At 41.9% G+C, this 18,963-nt stretch overlaps 1 protein-coding gene across 2 annotated transcripts in view; it reads right to left on the reverse strand.

Moving 5' to 3' along the window:
- The window catches only part of LOC120832143 (matrix metalloproteinase-17), a 47,926-nt gene extending 40,816 nt beyond the window's left edge, over positions 1 to 7,110 (reverse strand). The window contains exon 1 of one of the 2 annotated variants that reach the window (XM_040198209.2): positions 6,480 to 7,110. In XM_040198209.2, the coding sequence (XP_040054143.2) occupies positions 6,480 to 6,566 (87 nt within the window). In that variant the 5' untranslated portion in view covers positions 6,567 to 7,110. The remainder of the gene's footprint in view (positions 1 to 6,479) is intronic. The other variant, XM_078088438.1, reaches the window with a different exon arrangement.
- Between the last annotated feature and the right edge of the window lie 11,853 nt (positions 7,111 to 18,963).

The following is an 18,963-nucleotide window of genomic DNA, read 5'->3' on the forward strand; positions in this document are numbered from 1 at the left end:
AATATGGATATACATGGAAGCGTGTATTGTGTTGAGTGCTCTTATATGCAGCTCTTAGAGCCCACAAAGAACGCCATGCAGTAGCTGTGCGAGTGTAGCGACCTCTACAAAGAAGACAATGTCCTCCTGGTGTTAGCTGAGGAATTCCGGCAACTGGCATGTCTGCAGTAAGTGCTGCACATGCGAATATAATGGACATGCGTCTCTATATGTATGCTACTCTATTTTTAAACTAAACCCTAAAGGAGCATGGCTCTATTCTGTAAAGTTTACCCTGGTCCAGACTGTAATAGACACAATCACGATGAGCACTTAAAATTCAACAGACTGTTAGTGGCTCATTATATTCTCTTCATCACAACGTCGGGTATCAACACTGGATTAAAAGGAAATTGGCCTAATTGCCAGTGACAGTTGGACGGAGACACATCTTATCTCTGCCACCCACTCAATCTGCCTCCTAATTCTCTTCATTTCGCTTGGACCGTCAGAGAAATCCGATCATGAACCCACAACGCCCTCGAAGTTGAATCCACCGTCCATCCTCCGTCGTCCTCGTCCGTACCCCCCTTTCCACTTTGACATCACCCGCTCAGCTATGGCTTGTTGAGAAGGGCCAAATGAGACTTACTATGAGATCGTCCTTGTGGCAGTGACACACACGAGCAATCGCACATAAGAAGACAGCGACACACACACACACACACACAAACACGCACATACAAAACCACATTTTCATATAAATAATGCCAATTTCTGCAAGCAATTTCAGAATAGCTTTGTTGTTGCTTTGGGGTTTTCTTGATCGTACTATTAAAGCAGCCTATTGGAAGTTGCGTTGGCAGGGCTAAAGATTATTGTAGTCTTCAGCAAGCGAGCCAGCCAAACACCAGAAACCACTGTAATTACAAGATCTGGTCGGCCCTTTGAATAGCAACGGCAACCAAAACCTTGATCTGGTCAAAGACAAGCAGGAGAGGCGGGGCTCCCCGGGTTAAAATAGAACTGTGCACATGGAGCTGATTTGAGGTTTCTATACGGGAAGCCCCAGAGTGGGTCTGCGCGAGTAATGAAGTCACTTCTGGCCATTGGAAAAAGATCATCGCGTGCACACAGCACTCACTTTCCCACAATATCCAAAATCCATGACTTCTGTAAAAAATGTAACAGAAATATGGGTACATTTAATCTCTGCCTCTGCCAATGGAAACTTTTGGATAGCCACACGTTTCTCTTGAAAATTTAAGCAAATATACATGAAATGCAACTTAAATTCCTTGAATGACGGCACATCATTGTAGTATTACAGCAGGCATATTAAATGCACAATGATAAATGTGCCCAGAGAACCTGTTTCACAAAGATGTTTTAAACCGGTCAGTATTGGCAAATAAATATTAAAAAGAAAGAATCTGTTAGAAGTGTGTGTCTGTTTCTCTATCTGCAGGGACCTTGGCGCCTCTATCTGCATTTTATTCTTTTCGCCGTCTTTCGGGCGGTTTCTGGATGCGGCCCTCGGGCCCTGGCGAATGTGTAAGCACGCATCCCGAGACGAAGCTAACAAAACAGAGGACAAAAAATGCAAAGATTGTAAGTGAACCGAGCGTGTTCTGTGGCCAAGCAGCAAATCTGCACCTGGCTTTCGTTATTCACTGCCGCATGGGATGCTGCTGCAGGTGGTACACTGGGCAGGGGACGTATAACTTTAATGGTTGTGTTTGCAAAGAGTTTGCTACAGTTCCTGCTTGCAGGCGATGCGCTATATGGAAAAAACTCTTTGAATTTCCGGCTCATGTAAAATAAAGACCCCCGTTTCCATTGCCAACAGAAACTATTTTGATCCTTAAATTGGTTTAAAAAGTGATCCCGCCCACATTAAGAAGCCTCAGCACATCTTCCCCACTATAAGCTGGCACTGTGTTTTTGTACAATTAAACAGTTTTTTGCCGTAAAAATGTCTTTGTAACTCTTTAATTATTCTAACAGGGATTTACGACTTTTTTTCAAAGACAACGCCAGAGACAAATGCAATGTTTCTAAATGTTCAGCCGGCTACCTAAGTGTAACTGGCCTTTCTGTCTATATTATTGACTTTAAGTCAGGAATCTACCCAATTTATTTTTGGTTTCGTCATTGACTAAAAATGTAAAGCTGAAGTGCAGCTGCCACACATCAGTCACACAGCGCCACGCTGCAGTGACGGCCAATAAAGCGTCGGGGCCCTTCAAATCTTTGTTGAAATGGCATCTAAGGATATTATGAACTCCGACAGGCTCCACAGAAACTTGCAAACCCTCGGAGAACGATTACGCTTAGAAAAGCCGCGATGGCGGATTGGAAAGGGAGCGGATTGAAGGACAGGTCTCCACAGTACCGGCCTCCTCCTGAGAGCTTGTGACTGTGCTACACGCTGAACCGTCTCTTTTGCTCTGTGTCAATCATTACGCAGTGATACATTCTGTGCTCTGCAGTCGTCTCCCACTTGGCGTCCAAGAAAAAAAAAAAAAAAGAGGTGTCCTTGCCCTGAATATGGGCCCCGCGATGGGACGGAAAGGTCACACAGCGTGGTGTCAGTGGGACAGCGGAGCTAAAAGTATCCTAATGATTCTGCACGAAACAGCGAGGATTATAACCAGCAAACTGTGCTCTTTACAACAATTAATTAAAATGCTCCAGATATAAAACGGAAAGGTGAACTCTCTCCCTGAAATGCTACACTGACGTGTTGAAAGTAGTCACAATGATATATTCTCTTTATTTGAATTTCCAGTCTTTTCTTTCTTGACCCCTAGTTGGTTTCTTATTTCAGCACAGCGAGTCCCCCGTGGTACTCGACCGCCACCGCGTCCAGGTTTCCCTTTGAGCCCCCCTCCACCCCTGGGCCCATGGGTGTAATCAAAACAACCCACAACGTGCTGAAGAAAACCTCCCACCTGCATTGGAAGAGGAAAATTGAAAGAAACACACTGAAAGAGCGAGGGGACAAATACAACACTGGTGAAATGTGCACAGGCGAAGCGAGAGCTAACGAGGGGCTGGAGGTTCTGGTGCCGGGCCGGCTAGCTGCATGTGAACTCAATATTATGAGGCCTAGCAGGAAGCGGGAGTAAGTAGGACTGGTGGCGGAAGCTAGCGGAGGAGGGTGGCGTCTACCAGGCTTTTCTTCTTTCTTTTTTTTTTCCCTCCCTCTCACTCTTCTATACAATCCTGGCCAGATGGTGTTCTCATTGAAGACATTATAAAGCGAAATGAGAATTCGAATTAGGAGTAGACCGGCCGGGTGTGGTCGTCCCATCATGCCGCACACTTGTTTTTATTCCTTAGAATACACGTAAATGACAGAAATAAATTGTGAAAGAGATTGAGTGCTACACAAGACTTTCCTCAAGGTCAGTTTCTAGAGGATTAAATAGTGTTTTAGCTTATTTTATCCACAGCAGATGTGGTCATCTTGACGACAGCTTCAACAGTAAAACCGCAGTGCTGCTTCTAAGCGACTAGTCCTCTAAGTCTAAGCTCTGTACTCCAGTAAAACGATAAGACGTGCAAAGTGTGTGATTACAATATAGCTGATGGGGGGCAGAACATAAAATCCTGCAATTGCAAATTGGTGCACAGAACTAATATATTGGGCCAGATAACGGCAGAGTGGCTTGATGCTTCAGAGCCCTGCTAAACTTTGTGGTTCAGCTGATTGCAGTTCCGGTGAACAGTGTCTTACGTGCCGCGATAGATACATTCAGCGCTCAACTAAAAGCCATGTGATGCAGCAGGGGAGCAGCAGAGCTTGGCATTAGGACACGGCTCTGTGGGTAGAGTCCCAAACGTACAGCACTTATGAACACAACCGGGCTGAGACGGAAGAACCGTCCTCAGACCCTCAACAGGCAATTATCCCGCTCCCTACAGCTGAGAGCAGTTTCATCAAGGAGGGAGAGGTCTTATTTAAAAGTCTATCAGGGGGGCGGGAGCACGTCTGTGGACGGGTGCTCATCTGTCCATCTGTGCCTCCAAATCCCCCCGGTCGACCTAAAGCCCTTTTACACCGAACCAACAACCGGAGGAAAGTGTTGTGTCTGCTCTTGTTAACAAGACCAGTTATGACAGTCAAGCGTAAGATCCCATTTGCTGCGAGGATGAAAACAAGTCACAGTGCTTCAGAGCTTCAGAGCTTCAAAACACACTCGCACGCTGTGGCCATTGATTGAGTCCACGGCAGTAACATCTAGCTGAGACCGTAAGTCCAGTGATGAAAGATTCATTGTAAACCATTTTCATGAGCGTCTAATCATTTGAATGCAAATGAATGATTTCTTTTTTCAAAACACTGTATATTGAATATTTGATGTTTTTGTCGTTAAACAGCGTGTCGGGAAAACGGTCATTTTTTGTTGGGATTTTGCAGACAAAAAAAGTCAATCAAACATTAAACGCCATTATACCAACTATTGACTTCCACTCCTCTTGACCGTAAAATGAGACGTATCAGAAAACCAGCCAGATGTAGCTGTACGTCTTGGGAAGTTTCACTTTACTTTAAAACAATGGAATTGAATACAGTCCAACAGCTGGAAACGCACTGCTCAAGCCAGCACCAGCAGGGCGGACGGGCGCCGTTCTCAACGGGCGGGATACAGCATGTGCTTCCATTTGTTTGTACATTTTATTGTGGAAAAAATATGAAATACTAAAGAATAAAAACAAATGTGGGTGATTCATCGCTGGGTGGTTTCAAACCCAGAACCTTCCTGCTGTGAGGCGACGCCCCATTGTTTGGTTTGTGGATTAATTCAAAATAATAAGTGTGGACTGCTGCTGCCAGCAGAGGAACTCATAAGAACCAGAGGCACAGGATGAAATGAGGAAGGGCAGTAAGTGATGATGAGCAGAGTTAAAAAGCTGCAGAAGTGGTTTCCTCCAAAAGTTGGTGAATCCATCCAGCAACCAAACAACAGTGACTTTCCCCACTTGCATTTATTGTAGGGAAGGAAAAAGAAATCCAGTGATGCCCAAAGGCTCCGTTTCTGCTGGGTGAGTAAAAGGTGTTTGCTGACACATTCAAACCAAGCTTGATAAAGCATGAGATGGTATCAAGGCAGCTGTAAGCTTGAGCGTCCGAAAGCGCACTCGCATCCAACAAACATTCAGGATCTCAAGTGTAAAATAAGTTTCAAGCGACCACTTTCTTATTGTATTTAGCAGTGATGTATGCAAACCTAACAACTGTGGACCTTTGTCTCTGCTTGTCTTTGATTATTTGAATAAAAGTACAGTAATGCGGTTTTTAAAAGACAGGTAATATGCTGCCCACTCAAGTGGGAAGTGTCCTCTCCCCTTCTTGTCTTCTACAGCTGTACATGCAAACTATTATCTGATGAGATGTTTGAATGACACTGAGCTCCTCTCTTTGTACCCAAGTCCTTAACAACACTATCTGAGGGACAATTCCTTTTTAAATTTAAACGTATATCCTTGCAACACACACACACACACACACACACGTGTGCAGCAAGTTAAAGCAGGTGGTCCAGGGAAATACAGCAATGTCATTTCTAATAAGGTTCGTCATGGAGAGGACACACGAAGAGAAGAGACAGGAATGGACACTGAAGTTGGATGAGCAGCGTCAACGTGGATCCATCCACCCAAATGAGAAATGCGCGTTGATATTAGAGGCTTTAAAACAAGCAATTTATGTTGTTGTTGTTGTCTCAAGAGTTACCAATTAGGAGATACATGTTTAATCTGCTGGTGCTCTGCTCATTAAAATTATACTCCGGGTCTACCAATGAAAATATCACCGCGTAAGCTTTAATTTGTTTAGGAAACAGGGCATTGGGGCGATACTAATTTGTCATCATAATATTGCCTGCTTTTATTTAGTTAGTTCAGTAGGATCTGCTGTTCCGTGCCTTCTCATTTCCAAACAACCACGTTTTGAATGCACTAATAGTTCAAAGTTGGCATCAAGTGTTTTTGAAGAGATGACTGCGGAGAGGAACTATAGCTTATGGGAAGCTTATTAAAATCGTATGGCTTGGTTTGGTTTGTGGCTGTGATGGAAGTGACCCCCCCCCCCCCCCTCTTATCAGTGCAGAGTATGCACTATATCAGCATGATGTGGACGAGGTCGATATTGCGCCAATGCAAATACGTTTTATTTATTTATTGCACGCCATGGCAGAGAGATGTATGGTTTTCTGATCCACCGCATGCAGAACGCAGCGGTGTGCAAAGGAGCCGCTGCTTGGTTTGGAAAATGCAGGATTAGGTAAAAAGACAAGTCAGGCGTTTATTCGGAGATTCCAAGAAGTGGGGCAAAGTGCCCTCCACGACACACGGGTCTGGTAACGCGCCACTGGAGGCTGCGTCACCGGTGGTATCCAGTGCAAAAACTTTTCAACACCCCCCACACACACACATCCGTTTTCATAAAAGCCCCCCCGTGTAGAGATGTTTTTAATCAAAATGAAACTTACCACCCCGGTGTCCAGCTCCTCATTTGTGAGAGAAGGAGCCGCTCCAGTCAGAGGTAAAAAGCACAATAGGTGCAGCCACAGCAGCATCTCCGGGGAAATAAATCCTCCTCCACGTGTGAAGCGCCACAGAAGTCACGAAGCCCTTTGACAGGCGGATCCTGCGCGGCTCAGACACCGACCCCCAGCAGCCTCATCCACAGGGAGGGAGGGAGGGGAGGGGAGGGGAGGGGGCGAGGGAGGGTAACAAATCACACCGCCGACAACTCGCGTAAAAACGTGTCCGTCTGCCTCACTGTTGAGCGCAAACACGTGAAACACATCAATGCAAACCGGCGCGCGAGGATGTGCAAGTTCGGTTCGGTTCCCCCACCAAACGGTACTTGTTAACTACTGCGTTTTCCAGATGACAAAAAGTGTATTTTTTCTTTTTTGTTCCCGTATCAAGTGCATCACGGGTGAGATGATCCCCGCAGCGAGAAGTGCGAGCTCCCCTCCTGCAGGCGCGGTCTCGAGCACCGGGGGAGGAGAGAGGGAGGAGAGGGGGAGGAGAGCAGCTGCGTGCGCTTTTAGTCCCGAGAGCGGAGGAAGGCGCGTGTTGACGCACACCGGCGGGGAGAGTGGACGGAGTGTCTGGCCCCGACGGATCCACGGGAGGGGAGGGGAGGGGAGGGGAGGGGAGAGGAGGGAGGGAGAGGGGACGGAAGGTGGGTGCAGAAAAGGGCGCCTCCTCAGCTCCGCTTGAAAACTGCCTGATTCATAGTTTGAGCGTCTTGAGATGTTGAGAACGAAGGACATGACTGTGTTGCTTCACAGTGTGTCAGCGTTGAGTGGGTCTTATGTGCTTTTATAGCAAGGCTGCTTTCGAATTTGCATTCTATTTTTTCTTTATTAAAACCTTAGAAACCCAAATTGGTGTGACATGTGCTAAAGGTATTAAGAGCTGTGTTCCAAATTGTCTCCTTTTTATAATTACATTAGACCGCATACCACAGATGCTTCAAAGAGGTATTTACAGTATGCATTCGATTGGGGCGTACTACTTCTTTATGATATATATATATATATATATATATATATATATATATATATATATATATATATATATATATATAATGTGCTGCACAAAGGATTGTGGGTTGGAATAGCCAGAAAGGCTCGGTTGCTAACTGCAAATCGCCACTGGATGCAATATGTATTCTGGGGGTTTGTTGCATTTGACACACGTGTGAGGACGCTCAATGGTTTTTTGTCTGTTATTCTAAACAGAATGGTTATTAGAATTCACAGCTTTCATAGCTGTCAGTTCTTACACCCCCTTGGTTCACTCGGACACTCGATTGCCTCAACTTTGAGCATCCCTCAGGATGAATCGGAATAAATAGTGATCCCGGAATTTCCATCAAGCGCTACCATTATTTGAACTTTTAAATGTGTCTCATACTTTGGTTAATGGCCACATACCTGCAAAACAAACGGATGGAGACTGAATTAATTCTTCTGCCGATTTGGCCGGCAGATTGGCGTTCTGAACCACCTGCCTGATGGCAACACCTGGTGTTCTGTTCAAAGCTGCGACGGGCTTTTAGATTAAACAAATGACTGACATCAGCCAATGGCAAGGACGGTAGAAAGAAGTCTTGATGCAGCCTCAAGGACTCATTCAGTGTTTCTATTTCACTGCCATCAGAAACAATTCTCAAGCTAGATTACAATCCTGTTCTCTGTCCGAACTTCAGTTAGTCAGATGAATAAAACGTGACATCTTTTAAGGACATGTGGACTAGCAAGTTCAGCACATTTTAGAAAGCAGGGACAAACATTGCTACCGCTATAACTACTTACGCTGTAATGATGATACACACTTTGAATTAAGACAGTGAGCATTCAAACAGTAAATTATGCCAAACAAAATAAACACATCAGTGGAAGCTAGCTCACCGAAGTATAGAAACTACATATGTTTCTGAAATGCAAAGATGTTTTATTTTGTACCCCTCATTACACTTCTATTATTTATTTTTTTACCATATTGGGAAAACATCAGAGCAAAGCACCAAACAATTTGCTGAGATGCAGAGATAATTATTGCATGAAACTGCGGCATTATCCCACTGCTTTCTTCCTCCCAGAAAATACTAATGCGCTTATTTATTTATATTTTTTGTTGTTGCGTAATATCAAAATCCGTCAGGTAACGAAGGAACACACTGTGCCACATGACCCTGCAGCTTATTAGACGTTTAATGGAGCCGCCTCATGGTTGATGGCCAGTGAATTAAAGAATCTGGATATAAATGTAAACTGAGTGACTGTTGATTGTTTTAAATCCAACGTGCTCCTGTTCTTGGTATGAACCGACACGCACGCAGAGAAAGACACACTTCTAATTCTTATTCAGATCCTTCACAGCAGTCATTCATCACTGGTCCAGAAGGAAAACACATGAAAAATGTCTTCCTTTTTCTTCGCTCAGCAGCATTAAGTTCTGCTCCTCTGGTATTGCCTCCAGTCCCAGTTAGACTTGCTGTACAGCCTCGATATTATGATAATTGTAGCAGCTTAATATTGTGTCTCATATTTCTGCTGGCAAAAATAAGCTTCAGTCATTCAGTTTCACATTAAGGGAAAGTTAAAACATCAATTTACTCATCTGTCCGCTGTCCACGTTTGACCTGAAGTGCTTCACTATCATCAGACTAAATTCCCAGAGAACATTATCCCATTCTCTTTGGTCAGATCATATCACTATTAGAAAACCCACTGCCCAGGGTGGACACGGACTGAATTGAGTTTGTTGGCTGCAATTGATACAGATGCATTTTAAAATCTATTACAGCAGAATGTGCCAAGTCTGCTGCAGGCATCTCACACTGCCGAGGTTAAAACTCATACAATAGATGAATATTTTCAAATATCTGTCTTTACTATTGCATACCGTCATGTAGTATCTCTGAAAGGTGACAAAAATACTTTTCTGGTAAATTGGTGCCATAGCAACGTCTACTCTAACCTCTTTTTTTTGGATTGACCAACAGTTGCCACTTTTCTTTTGCAGCAAACACACTTACGGCGCCGCTGGAGCTGCCAGTGGTGCCTCTCAGGACGCTGATTGGTCCTGCTACTTGCTGTCTACGTTCAAACTCATCACTTGAAGTCGGACAAGAACGACCTTTGTATGATTTCTTCTCACAAGAATCCAGCTGCTGTGCAATGTAAACAAAAAAAACTCCTCCAAAAATTGTCTCCCTCTTAAATTTAGTAAAAATATGCATATGTAACATATTTTACCAAATTGGCCCCATCAATAGGGAAATTAAAATTTGATTAAATGACATTTCCATTGATAAAGCACTTAAAATATAAATCAAGTTTGGATTGCAGTCAGTACTCCCATTATCAAATCAAACATTACAGTCACACACTGAGCTGAAAAGAGTACAAGTGCAGAGGTAAGAGAGGTCAAACAGGAAGTTTAGTTCATGTCCATACTAAATATGCAATTCATTCATATATTTCACACAATTTCTTCATAGGATCATTGATTTCATGATATTTGTTTAAAGCAGCGTCAGTAGGCGTTGTACAAGTAAAATGTACAAAAAGATATATGAAAAAATACATTACACTATTTCTTGAATTTACCTGAAAACACATTGTAACACAGCAGGATGCCTCTCATACATTATGAGTGTGCTTCATGCTTGTTTTAGGAGGCCAACAAGAATGTCCCTCAGGTTGCCTATTTATACCCCCCCCCCCCCCTCCCTTTAAAAATGAGTGCCCTCCACAGCTGAGGGTGTAACAGAGTGAAGTGCTTGTGAGCAGGCTATACATATGATGTCACTGTGGTCAATCAGCCGCTCCAGGGTGACACTCAACCTGATTAATGGGATAAGGGAAGTGAGGCTTTAAATGGAGTTGGGAGGGTAATTAATACCACAAACCACTGTTCTCTGGATGAAATATAAGATGCTACAGCGAAATTGTCAACAAAGTACAGGATGAACTGGAACCCAGTACACAAAAAGTGAAGGTTGGCTTCATTCTCCGAATGGGGGCAAATAACGTCTGTGCAAAATGCCACAGCAGTCCATTCAATTGTAGTTGCTATACCTCAGTCTGTACTGATGGGCTGGCCCAACCTTCCCTGCCCCTCCAACCAATAAGCTTGTAGCAATGTGCTTTTTTTTTTTTTTGACACTTCTTGGCTTCTTCTGCTGTCCCCATTTTCGACACAATCATTAATCATGGATTATTTCCCCAAGCATGGCCCACTCACTGAAAGTGTGCATGAAGTTCTGGAAACGCCTCATGGGATGGCGCTATGGACTTTGTGGCCTGGCTGTCCCGACGACTGGCTTTGAACAAAGAATCAAAGTCTGATGCAGAAAGATGTGGAGAGACAGACTTTGAGAGAACGAGGAGGAAGACATAAATGTGGGCGTGGAGGGAGATGCACAGGGAGCAGAGACCCGGCAGAGAACATTGATTTATTACAAGCCAAACATCGCTGTCATTAATATTTCCGCCCAAGTGGTATTGACAAGTCCTCCAAACTAAATAACGTTATTGGAAACATGATTTAGAGTTACAGCTCATGCACACCAGCAGGCTAAAAAGTATTTATTTAAGTTTGTATATGCATGGTAGCGTCTCCGGAGGGGAACTGAAAGTCAATGTTAAACGCTACAATCAGAATGTTTAGGTGTCAGAGAAAGGACAGTATCGTTACCTGTCCACTTCTGCAACAGACTGGATGGGCTTAAAATAACGTAGAAATATCTGTGGGTTTTTCATCTCTTTTCGGATACGAAGAGCCTATGTAAAGAAATGTCATTATCAAATCACTCTGACAAATGACTGGTCAAATATGATTTCTCGCACAATTAAGAAGAAATGCCAAGATATTTTGATTCTTGTAGATGATACTATATCTATCCTTGCTTAAATTGTTTGGTAATGGTTTTAGAATTTCTAAGATGCAAGGGAGTGTATTTTCTTTTAGCATGTAGATGATGGGAACATCTTTTGATATTGGTAACATTCAACATTAACCTCTCGCGCATCTGCATGGGATGTGCCTTGTTTCTGAATAACTTCAACATAAACCCTTCTGCACAACTATTAGATGCTTATGGCAACTGACGTATAAAGTGCATAAAAGTCCACTTGATGGGCGGATAGGACATACTAACACTGGGTCCTCTTCTAAGACACCACTTTTACAGAGCCGAAAACAAAATATTCTTTTGCTACAGAACTTATTCACTTATTCACTTATTAGCGAACAAATGCTACATGTATATGCTATATACTTTCGTTCTGCTCAGGGATTTGACAGATAATCAATGAGGTTTTGCCGAGTAAGGTAAGGAGATGAAACTCTGGGCTTGCACAATTTATGTCCCTTGGTGACCTCACTCTGGCTATAAGAAAGACCCTAACAAGTATCTAGAGGTGTTATTTATATGAAAAAACAAGCCACATACTCTTTCACTTAAATGAGATGAGATTGAAACCTGTTAATAACGTGTGTTGTCAGCAGTCTGTCTTCTCAGATACAAGGAAAAGACGACATAAAACTAATGCAGCATGTCAAAGAACAACCCAGGGGTTGGAAGCAGAGCGTGACAAGTGTCACCTCATTGTGCAGAGCATCATCCCTTTTTCTGTAATCACACTTGCCCCAACTCTCTTGAATTCAAATTTGATTGAGTCAAATTTATGAGCGATAGAATGATCTAGTCATCCTACAAAGAACGTGGTGTTCTTTCAATCCTCGTCCCTACAATTAATGGCCAAAATGATCCAATTATGGCCCTGGAGTGGATTTAGAGCGATTTGATGAATTATTCATTAAAGGTAACAAATGATCTAAAAGAACAGAGGAGTCTGTACAACAACGATAGTCATGTTTAATTTATAACTCTCAGCTTGATATCATACAAGATGCAGCACACTGTGTCTACGATTTGCTGAGGTACTGCATGTGTGAAACCCACATTTATCTCAAGTTGCGTTAGGGCCAATAGAATGATTAGATCCTTGATTAAATCTGTAACAGTCGTGCGGACCGTAATGGAATCAGATATCCTGGCTGGGGGAGGGCTGCATGCAGACGAGCAACATTACTGCTGTCATTGATATTGCACAGTGAAGAAGAAGACATTTTTATTGCCAAGTATTATTTTACACATGCAGGAAATTGTTCTCTGTATTTATCCCATCCCACACAGTGGGAGCAGTGCGCTGCCATAAAGGGGTCGGGCGTCTTGCTCAGGGACACTTCAACATGGGACACGGAGCAGCCAGGGTTCAAACCGTCAACCCTCTACTCCATATGCCACGGCCGACCCCCCCTAGAAACTGTAAATCAGACGGCAGAGTAATCCCAATGGCTCCTCTTGAGAGGATCTGCGAGAGTTGTGTCCTAGATTGGAAGTGGCTCTTTGAAACTCACATGCTCACATGCCCAGAGAGGTAATCTGTTACTTCTCAGCTTCCACGTCCTTCCGACTGCACGCAATGGCGGTAAACACCGCATGAAGAAAAAACAACTACTCGACCACATGTTGGAGTGTGCTTGAGCGGATGGGGCATCTACAGTAAGCTATCAGCGCAGAAAGAACTAGTTAAAATTGCCTCCTATCTAATAGTTGCATGGAGCTTGACCCTGACAGGTAATAAAGAGCTGTCAGGGTCCTAGTGATGCATCATGGGAGCAAGTTTCTGCTCACTCTGTTGTTCTCCTTTTTTCTTGCTTTTTGATCTCCGCCTCACACTTGCATGCCATTTTTTCTTTAAAAGTTGTTTGATCGCTTGCAAAAGGATGGTATTAACAATTATTGTAGGTTCAGTAAACAAGCTTTTCTTGAAATAAGCACGGTTCAGATAAAAATGCTTAAATGGGAAGCCGACATTCTTTTGGAGAGAACGCAGCTGATCTGCTGATTATACAACAGGCTGCCTTCAGTAATTATTAAATACTGGTTGTATAGGAAGTGATGTATGCTGAAGATGAAAATCCTAAATAAGCTGGTCTTTGGAAGGCAGTATTCAAGAGAACCAGGCAAAGGCATTTGCAGCCATACAGACTGCAACATATTCTCATCTTCATATGTTTTTTTCGCCCACTGAACCCAAATCTGTGAAAGAACAATAGATTCCTCATCGTTAAATTGAAAACATACACAAACGTTTGGCATGAAAAAAGAATGCCCTCTCTATTTGTAAATAACTTACTAAATCTTTTTAAAATAGCTTAGTTAGTTTTTATGACCTAAGATCCTGACACGTAATAAAACAATCTCCAACATTACTGGATTTTCTTCCTGGAAGAAATAATCAGTCCCATGACAGAGTGTAACATAACATATTTCACACTAAGGAAAGAGGTTAAATATCTTTAATCTAAAAAAACAACATCTCAGCTTTGCTCCATCGCTGCTTTCACTTTTCCCTTAAAAATGTTCAGGTTTGAGTTCTTCTTTGATAATATTAGCAGCGTAATCTGACCTTGACCTTGTATGCACAGACCTAAAATATCCTTGACCTTGTATTGCTGAACTAAAGCTTGTTGGAATGTTTATCATGGGCCATTAGTACTACAGCCCCCTGATGTGCTTAAGCTGTATTAATAGGTGCCGCTAAACAGCATTTAAGACCTGGTAGTTTGCCAAGTTCAAGCACCAATGTCTCGCACTCTCAGTCTCTCTCTTTCTGTATTTTATATCAGTTTTTGTATATTTGTGTGGGTGTATTTGTCTATTGTGCCTCATACATCAAATCAATTGTGAATTATGAAGCAATTATGCAAAAAGCATATTCAAAAGAGCAAACACATCAGATTGTCGAGCTCAGAGAAATAAACAGCAAAATAAAACTAAGCAAGGCACTAATCAACATACCACCATCCTACCGTTTGAATGATTAGTCTTTGGGAATTGGGATTTCATTAATCTTCCTTAAGTAATTACAGGAAGACTTGGATGCAAAATGCTCAGTTCTCCAGGGAACTTTCAGCCCGTCTTTGTTTGGGGTCTACAACCAAACACAATAGGCTCAGTCCGCAAAACATCTGGTGTCAGCAAGTCTCCCTCTGATGATACTGAGTTCACTCACAATTTTGGCTTTCAGACATTCTAGAGCTTATGAGTTTATACAGTGATATAAAAATATAGAAAGTCCTTATCATGATGTACCGTTCCTAACAACGGTTAAATGGATCCGTTAAGTGGCGAAACCTGGTAATTGGGCACCTTATTTGTGATCATATATTTTCATGTGCTTCATCGGTGGACCTGACAGTAAATCAACGATGAGCTTAAGATGTGCAAAGAAATGAACCAAAGGGTGATTTGAAGACTCCACCTGATCTCTACAAACTGAGAAGACAGAAAGAACGAATGTCAAATGTCAATTTCAAATAGTTCTCATGCTTTCCATGTTCTCTGTAAAAACAGACAGTCTCTCAATTAAATCCTGCTTTGTGTTTAGTATCATGAGCCAAACACACTCCGACCGGCTGATGAGCACTAAGCTCGCCTCTGTTGGGGGAGAGTTGTAGTCAGTGCTCAGTTCTCTAGTCATTGGGGTGAACAACTGAGGAGTTGTTGAGTTCCCCCCACCAATGGATTAAGAGCAGTAATAATTCAGGAGCAATTGACAACATAAACACTCATTAAATGGAAAGTGCACATACACAAACCCAGTAGGTCCAGTTCTACTAAGCGTTCCCTTCAGTTCCTCGTGTCCTGATTCTTCTCTGAGGCTCCCACTCTACTTGCAGTCTGAGGACATTAATGAACAAAAACAATGGAATCCTTTAATACGAATAATAAAGAATACTATGGACTACAGCAATGTTATGTATAAACTCTCCAGGTAGGCCACATATTTGTATTAATAGGTTTGATTACTAAGAATTTCAATAGAGCAAATAGAAGAAGAGATTCACTCAAAAACTGTATAATAACGTCTCAACATTGTTCCTGATTACTCATTAATAAGAGCACAGTTCAGATAAATATGCTCTGGTTTCAGCTCTCAAAATGTTGCATTTTGTCCTCTGATTTGAATATGCAGGTAAACAAACTCCACAGCATTTCCCGGCTGCTTGAGTATCTTGTGCAGTTTTTGTTTCTTCAATAGTTACACTTGAGATTGTTGCAGACTAATACTTAATACTCTAACATTTTAGCATCTAATATGGTTCAACAAAGAAACATAAAACACTTTGTAATAAGGTCATCCTTTTTAATATTTTTTTTATTAGACTATTAAGTGAGCAAAGAATATATTATGAAATTTGAGTAAATCACAGCAAAAATGATTTCACATTGAGTAAAGCTCTAAAACCAGCTGTTCAGCCTGATAGTCTTCTCGTCATTGAATGGCATCATATGCAATCCAATCTCAGAAGAAACTCAAAGACATTTTCTTAATTAAAAATGCCAGTAAACGTCTATTCAACATTAAAAGCTTTCTTTGTACCGTGTTTGAGCTCTGAGCAGGTGATGTTAGTTGTTTCAGCTGCCCTCTCTGTACCGTTGCCACTGTGGGAATTTACCTCCAGACATGATGCAACTGTGGCTCCGATTTCAACAATTTGGAAAATGAAAGGGGATTTCTTTCTAATTATTTCAAGTACAGCTGGCCCAGAAAGCGCTTCAGAAACACAGTGTTTTTTTGTGGGATTTTACCGCCCCACCAATTGATCCCAAAGACAACCAAGAAAAATGCCCCCCCCCTCCTGCTTTCTGTGGCACCGGCAGATGACAACTTGATTGGGTTCATGGGAAGACCTCGTCCATGCTGTCTGCCTTCCTTTCGTTCTACAACTTCAAAATCATATTCGGTATTCTGCAGTCCTCTATTCCTCAACTAACGCCTTTGGGAGGAAATATTTAAGTTAAGCGGCAAGGTTCCATCAGAAAAAGCTCCATCTCAGACATTTATTTCCATATAGATTGTTTAAAAGTTTGTTATTTATAAAGGATGTTTTTATCCTTTAATATAAAAAATCCTTATGTCTGCTTTGGATTCTTATAAAGTCAGAATTATTTAATGTCCTCTTATCTTGGGTTTATAGAACTCAGTCAGAGGTTGTCCTGTTCTTCTCGCATTCTTTTTCCAAAAAATGTCACAGTAATAGGCCTGACATAAATAGTTATTCGGCCGTGACGGTTTACCTCTGGGTTTTTACAGTTCCTTTTTGTAAATCTAATTCTAACCATTTTTCATTTTTCATAAGTCGACCCTTGCACAGAATTCCTTATCAAAAATTACAGCTGCATCAGTTAATGAAACCTCTGGCACACAGTCATGCTCCTTTTCCTCACGCTGCTCATAAGGTGCTGGATCTTCTTTATTTGTTAAAAGGAAATCCCCATATTTAAATGATGTCACTGAACTTTGGTTAATTCAATCCATTATAAACATGACCCCTAAAAATATCTGACTAACACTGTAAAGCCAGACCGGTGTCTTCGTACTGCTGAGGGGAAGTGAAAAACATTTTCTATGCAGGTGCAGTGTAAGTATGTCACTCGTCCTACATCTAATGAAACGAAAAATGTATCTGTACAACCATTTATCAATTACGCCTCAAAAAACACATTATGGCTTGGTTTAAATGTTTAAGTGTGGTGCACAACTGAAGTACATATTTGTTAATTAGGGTTTTCTTGAATGATAAACTCCCTCTGAGGTGGTGAAATTCATTTTTGCATAATGGTTGATTGACAGGAGGTATTTACAATGCGGTGGAGATTGTGCAGGGAACTCTTGCTCTGAGAATGGACACACAGAGGGTCGGTGTTCGGGTCATTTCCCCTCAGGTCTGGACAGAAAGTTGTGTTAACTTATTGACCAGAGGGGTTGCTGGCAGACCCGCTCAACCTTTTTTGTAATCAGTCAGTGTGCTTGAGGAAACTGTGTAGACTTAAGGGGACAAATGGAATATTACAAATGCAACATTAAGGACTATCTAAATGGGTTCGGCCAATCAGTGGATTCCGTTTGGCGTCAGAATATCGATATTGATGGCATTTCAACCATAAATTCTGTCCGGCTACTTTTATCATCATACTTTTAACAAGCGTTCCACAGATAAAGCCCTATTTCATTTCCACAAGGATATATATACATATATATAGAGAGAGAGAGAGAGAGAGAGAGAGAGAGAGAGAGAGAGAGAGAGAGAGAGAGAGAGAGAGAGGGAGGGAGAGGCCATCTTCCCCTTGCATTCACAAACACTTCTTTTTATATTTGTTACCTCAGATTCATGTTTTATGTCAGGAAGGTGTGCTGGGGAAAAAGGCAGGACTCAAACGCAGAGTTCTTTGGTAAACAAAAAGGGACTTTAATAGTCAAAAACTCAAAACCCCAAAAAGGCAAAGTCAGGAAACGAGACATGAACATGGACACGGACACGGACACGGACATAGGCTTCTGACAATCAACCAACAAATAACAATGACGCGACAAGTGACAACAGACACACATGGCTTAAATACACTAGGGAGGTGCAGGTGATTTGAAACAGCTGGAAACAATCATGACATGACAGACAATCACAGGGGAAGACAGGACAAGGCAGGAAGTGACGTGACCCAGGGAGAACAGAGGCAAGAAACTACAAAATAAAACCAGACATGAACCCAAACCGTGACATTTTAGCCAAATACAGCTGATCCATTATAAAAAACACCATGATAAGTGAACAATTTAAGGAAATTAGTCCTGAATTTTAAGTTGACCAAAACTTTACTGATGTAATGACAAACAAGAAGAGAAGGGATGTGAGGGAATACAAAGGCAATTTTCATGAAATGATTGCAAGAGAATTACATTGCAATAAAAGATGTACGCTGAGTACCTTTTCAAATTTACAGTACAGAGTGGATCTGAAATATTCTCCATTCATTTCTTCCTTTAGAGCCTGAGATGTGTAGAAATGAAAGGCTTGATTATACTTCCTTTTGATTTTGTGTACGATACATTATCATATAACAGTAGGCTACAAATTGACAAAACGTCCTTTAGTCTCAGAGCTACTTAGAAGGAAGATGGAAATGGAATTTGCATTTGGTAGACATCGTTTAAGGGAACGAGAATAATGTGCTTAAGCCACTCCAATTAATGTTATTATATTAACATTGTGCACCAGTGTGTGATGGTAGTGAATGTATTCAACTTGTGCTGGTGTGTGTTTGCATTTTCTTATAACTCTGTTTAAAAATAAATGATCTATTAGTTCCAGCAGACCTCTGTGTGCTATTCTCCATAGGATTAACCACAAACAGTCTCTCATATAATTGCTTAGGGCTATTTGTGTTGTCATTGTTATTATATTGTATTATTGTATGTGTTATTCAGTATGAAAAGAGTATAGAGTCCCTCTCAACACAGTGCTCTCTGTTCCTAGTTTACCGACCGAGGTCCCGTTTGACAATTACATCCCAGGGAAAAGGATTAAAATCTT

This window comes from Gasterosteus aculeatus, chromosome 14 (assembly GCF_964276395.1).
Source record: "Gasterosteus aculeatus chromosome 14, fGasAcu3.hap1.1, whole genome shotgun sequence".
NCBI lineage: Eukaryota > Metazoa > Chordata > Actinopteri > Perciformes > Gasterosteidae > Gasterosteus > Gasterosteus aculeatus.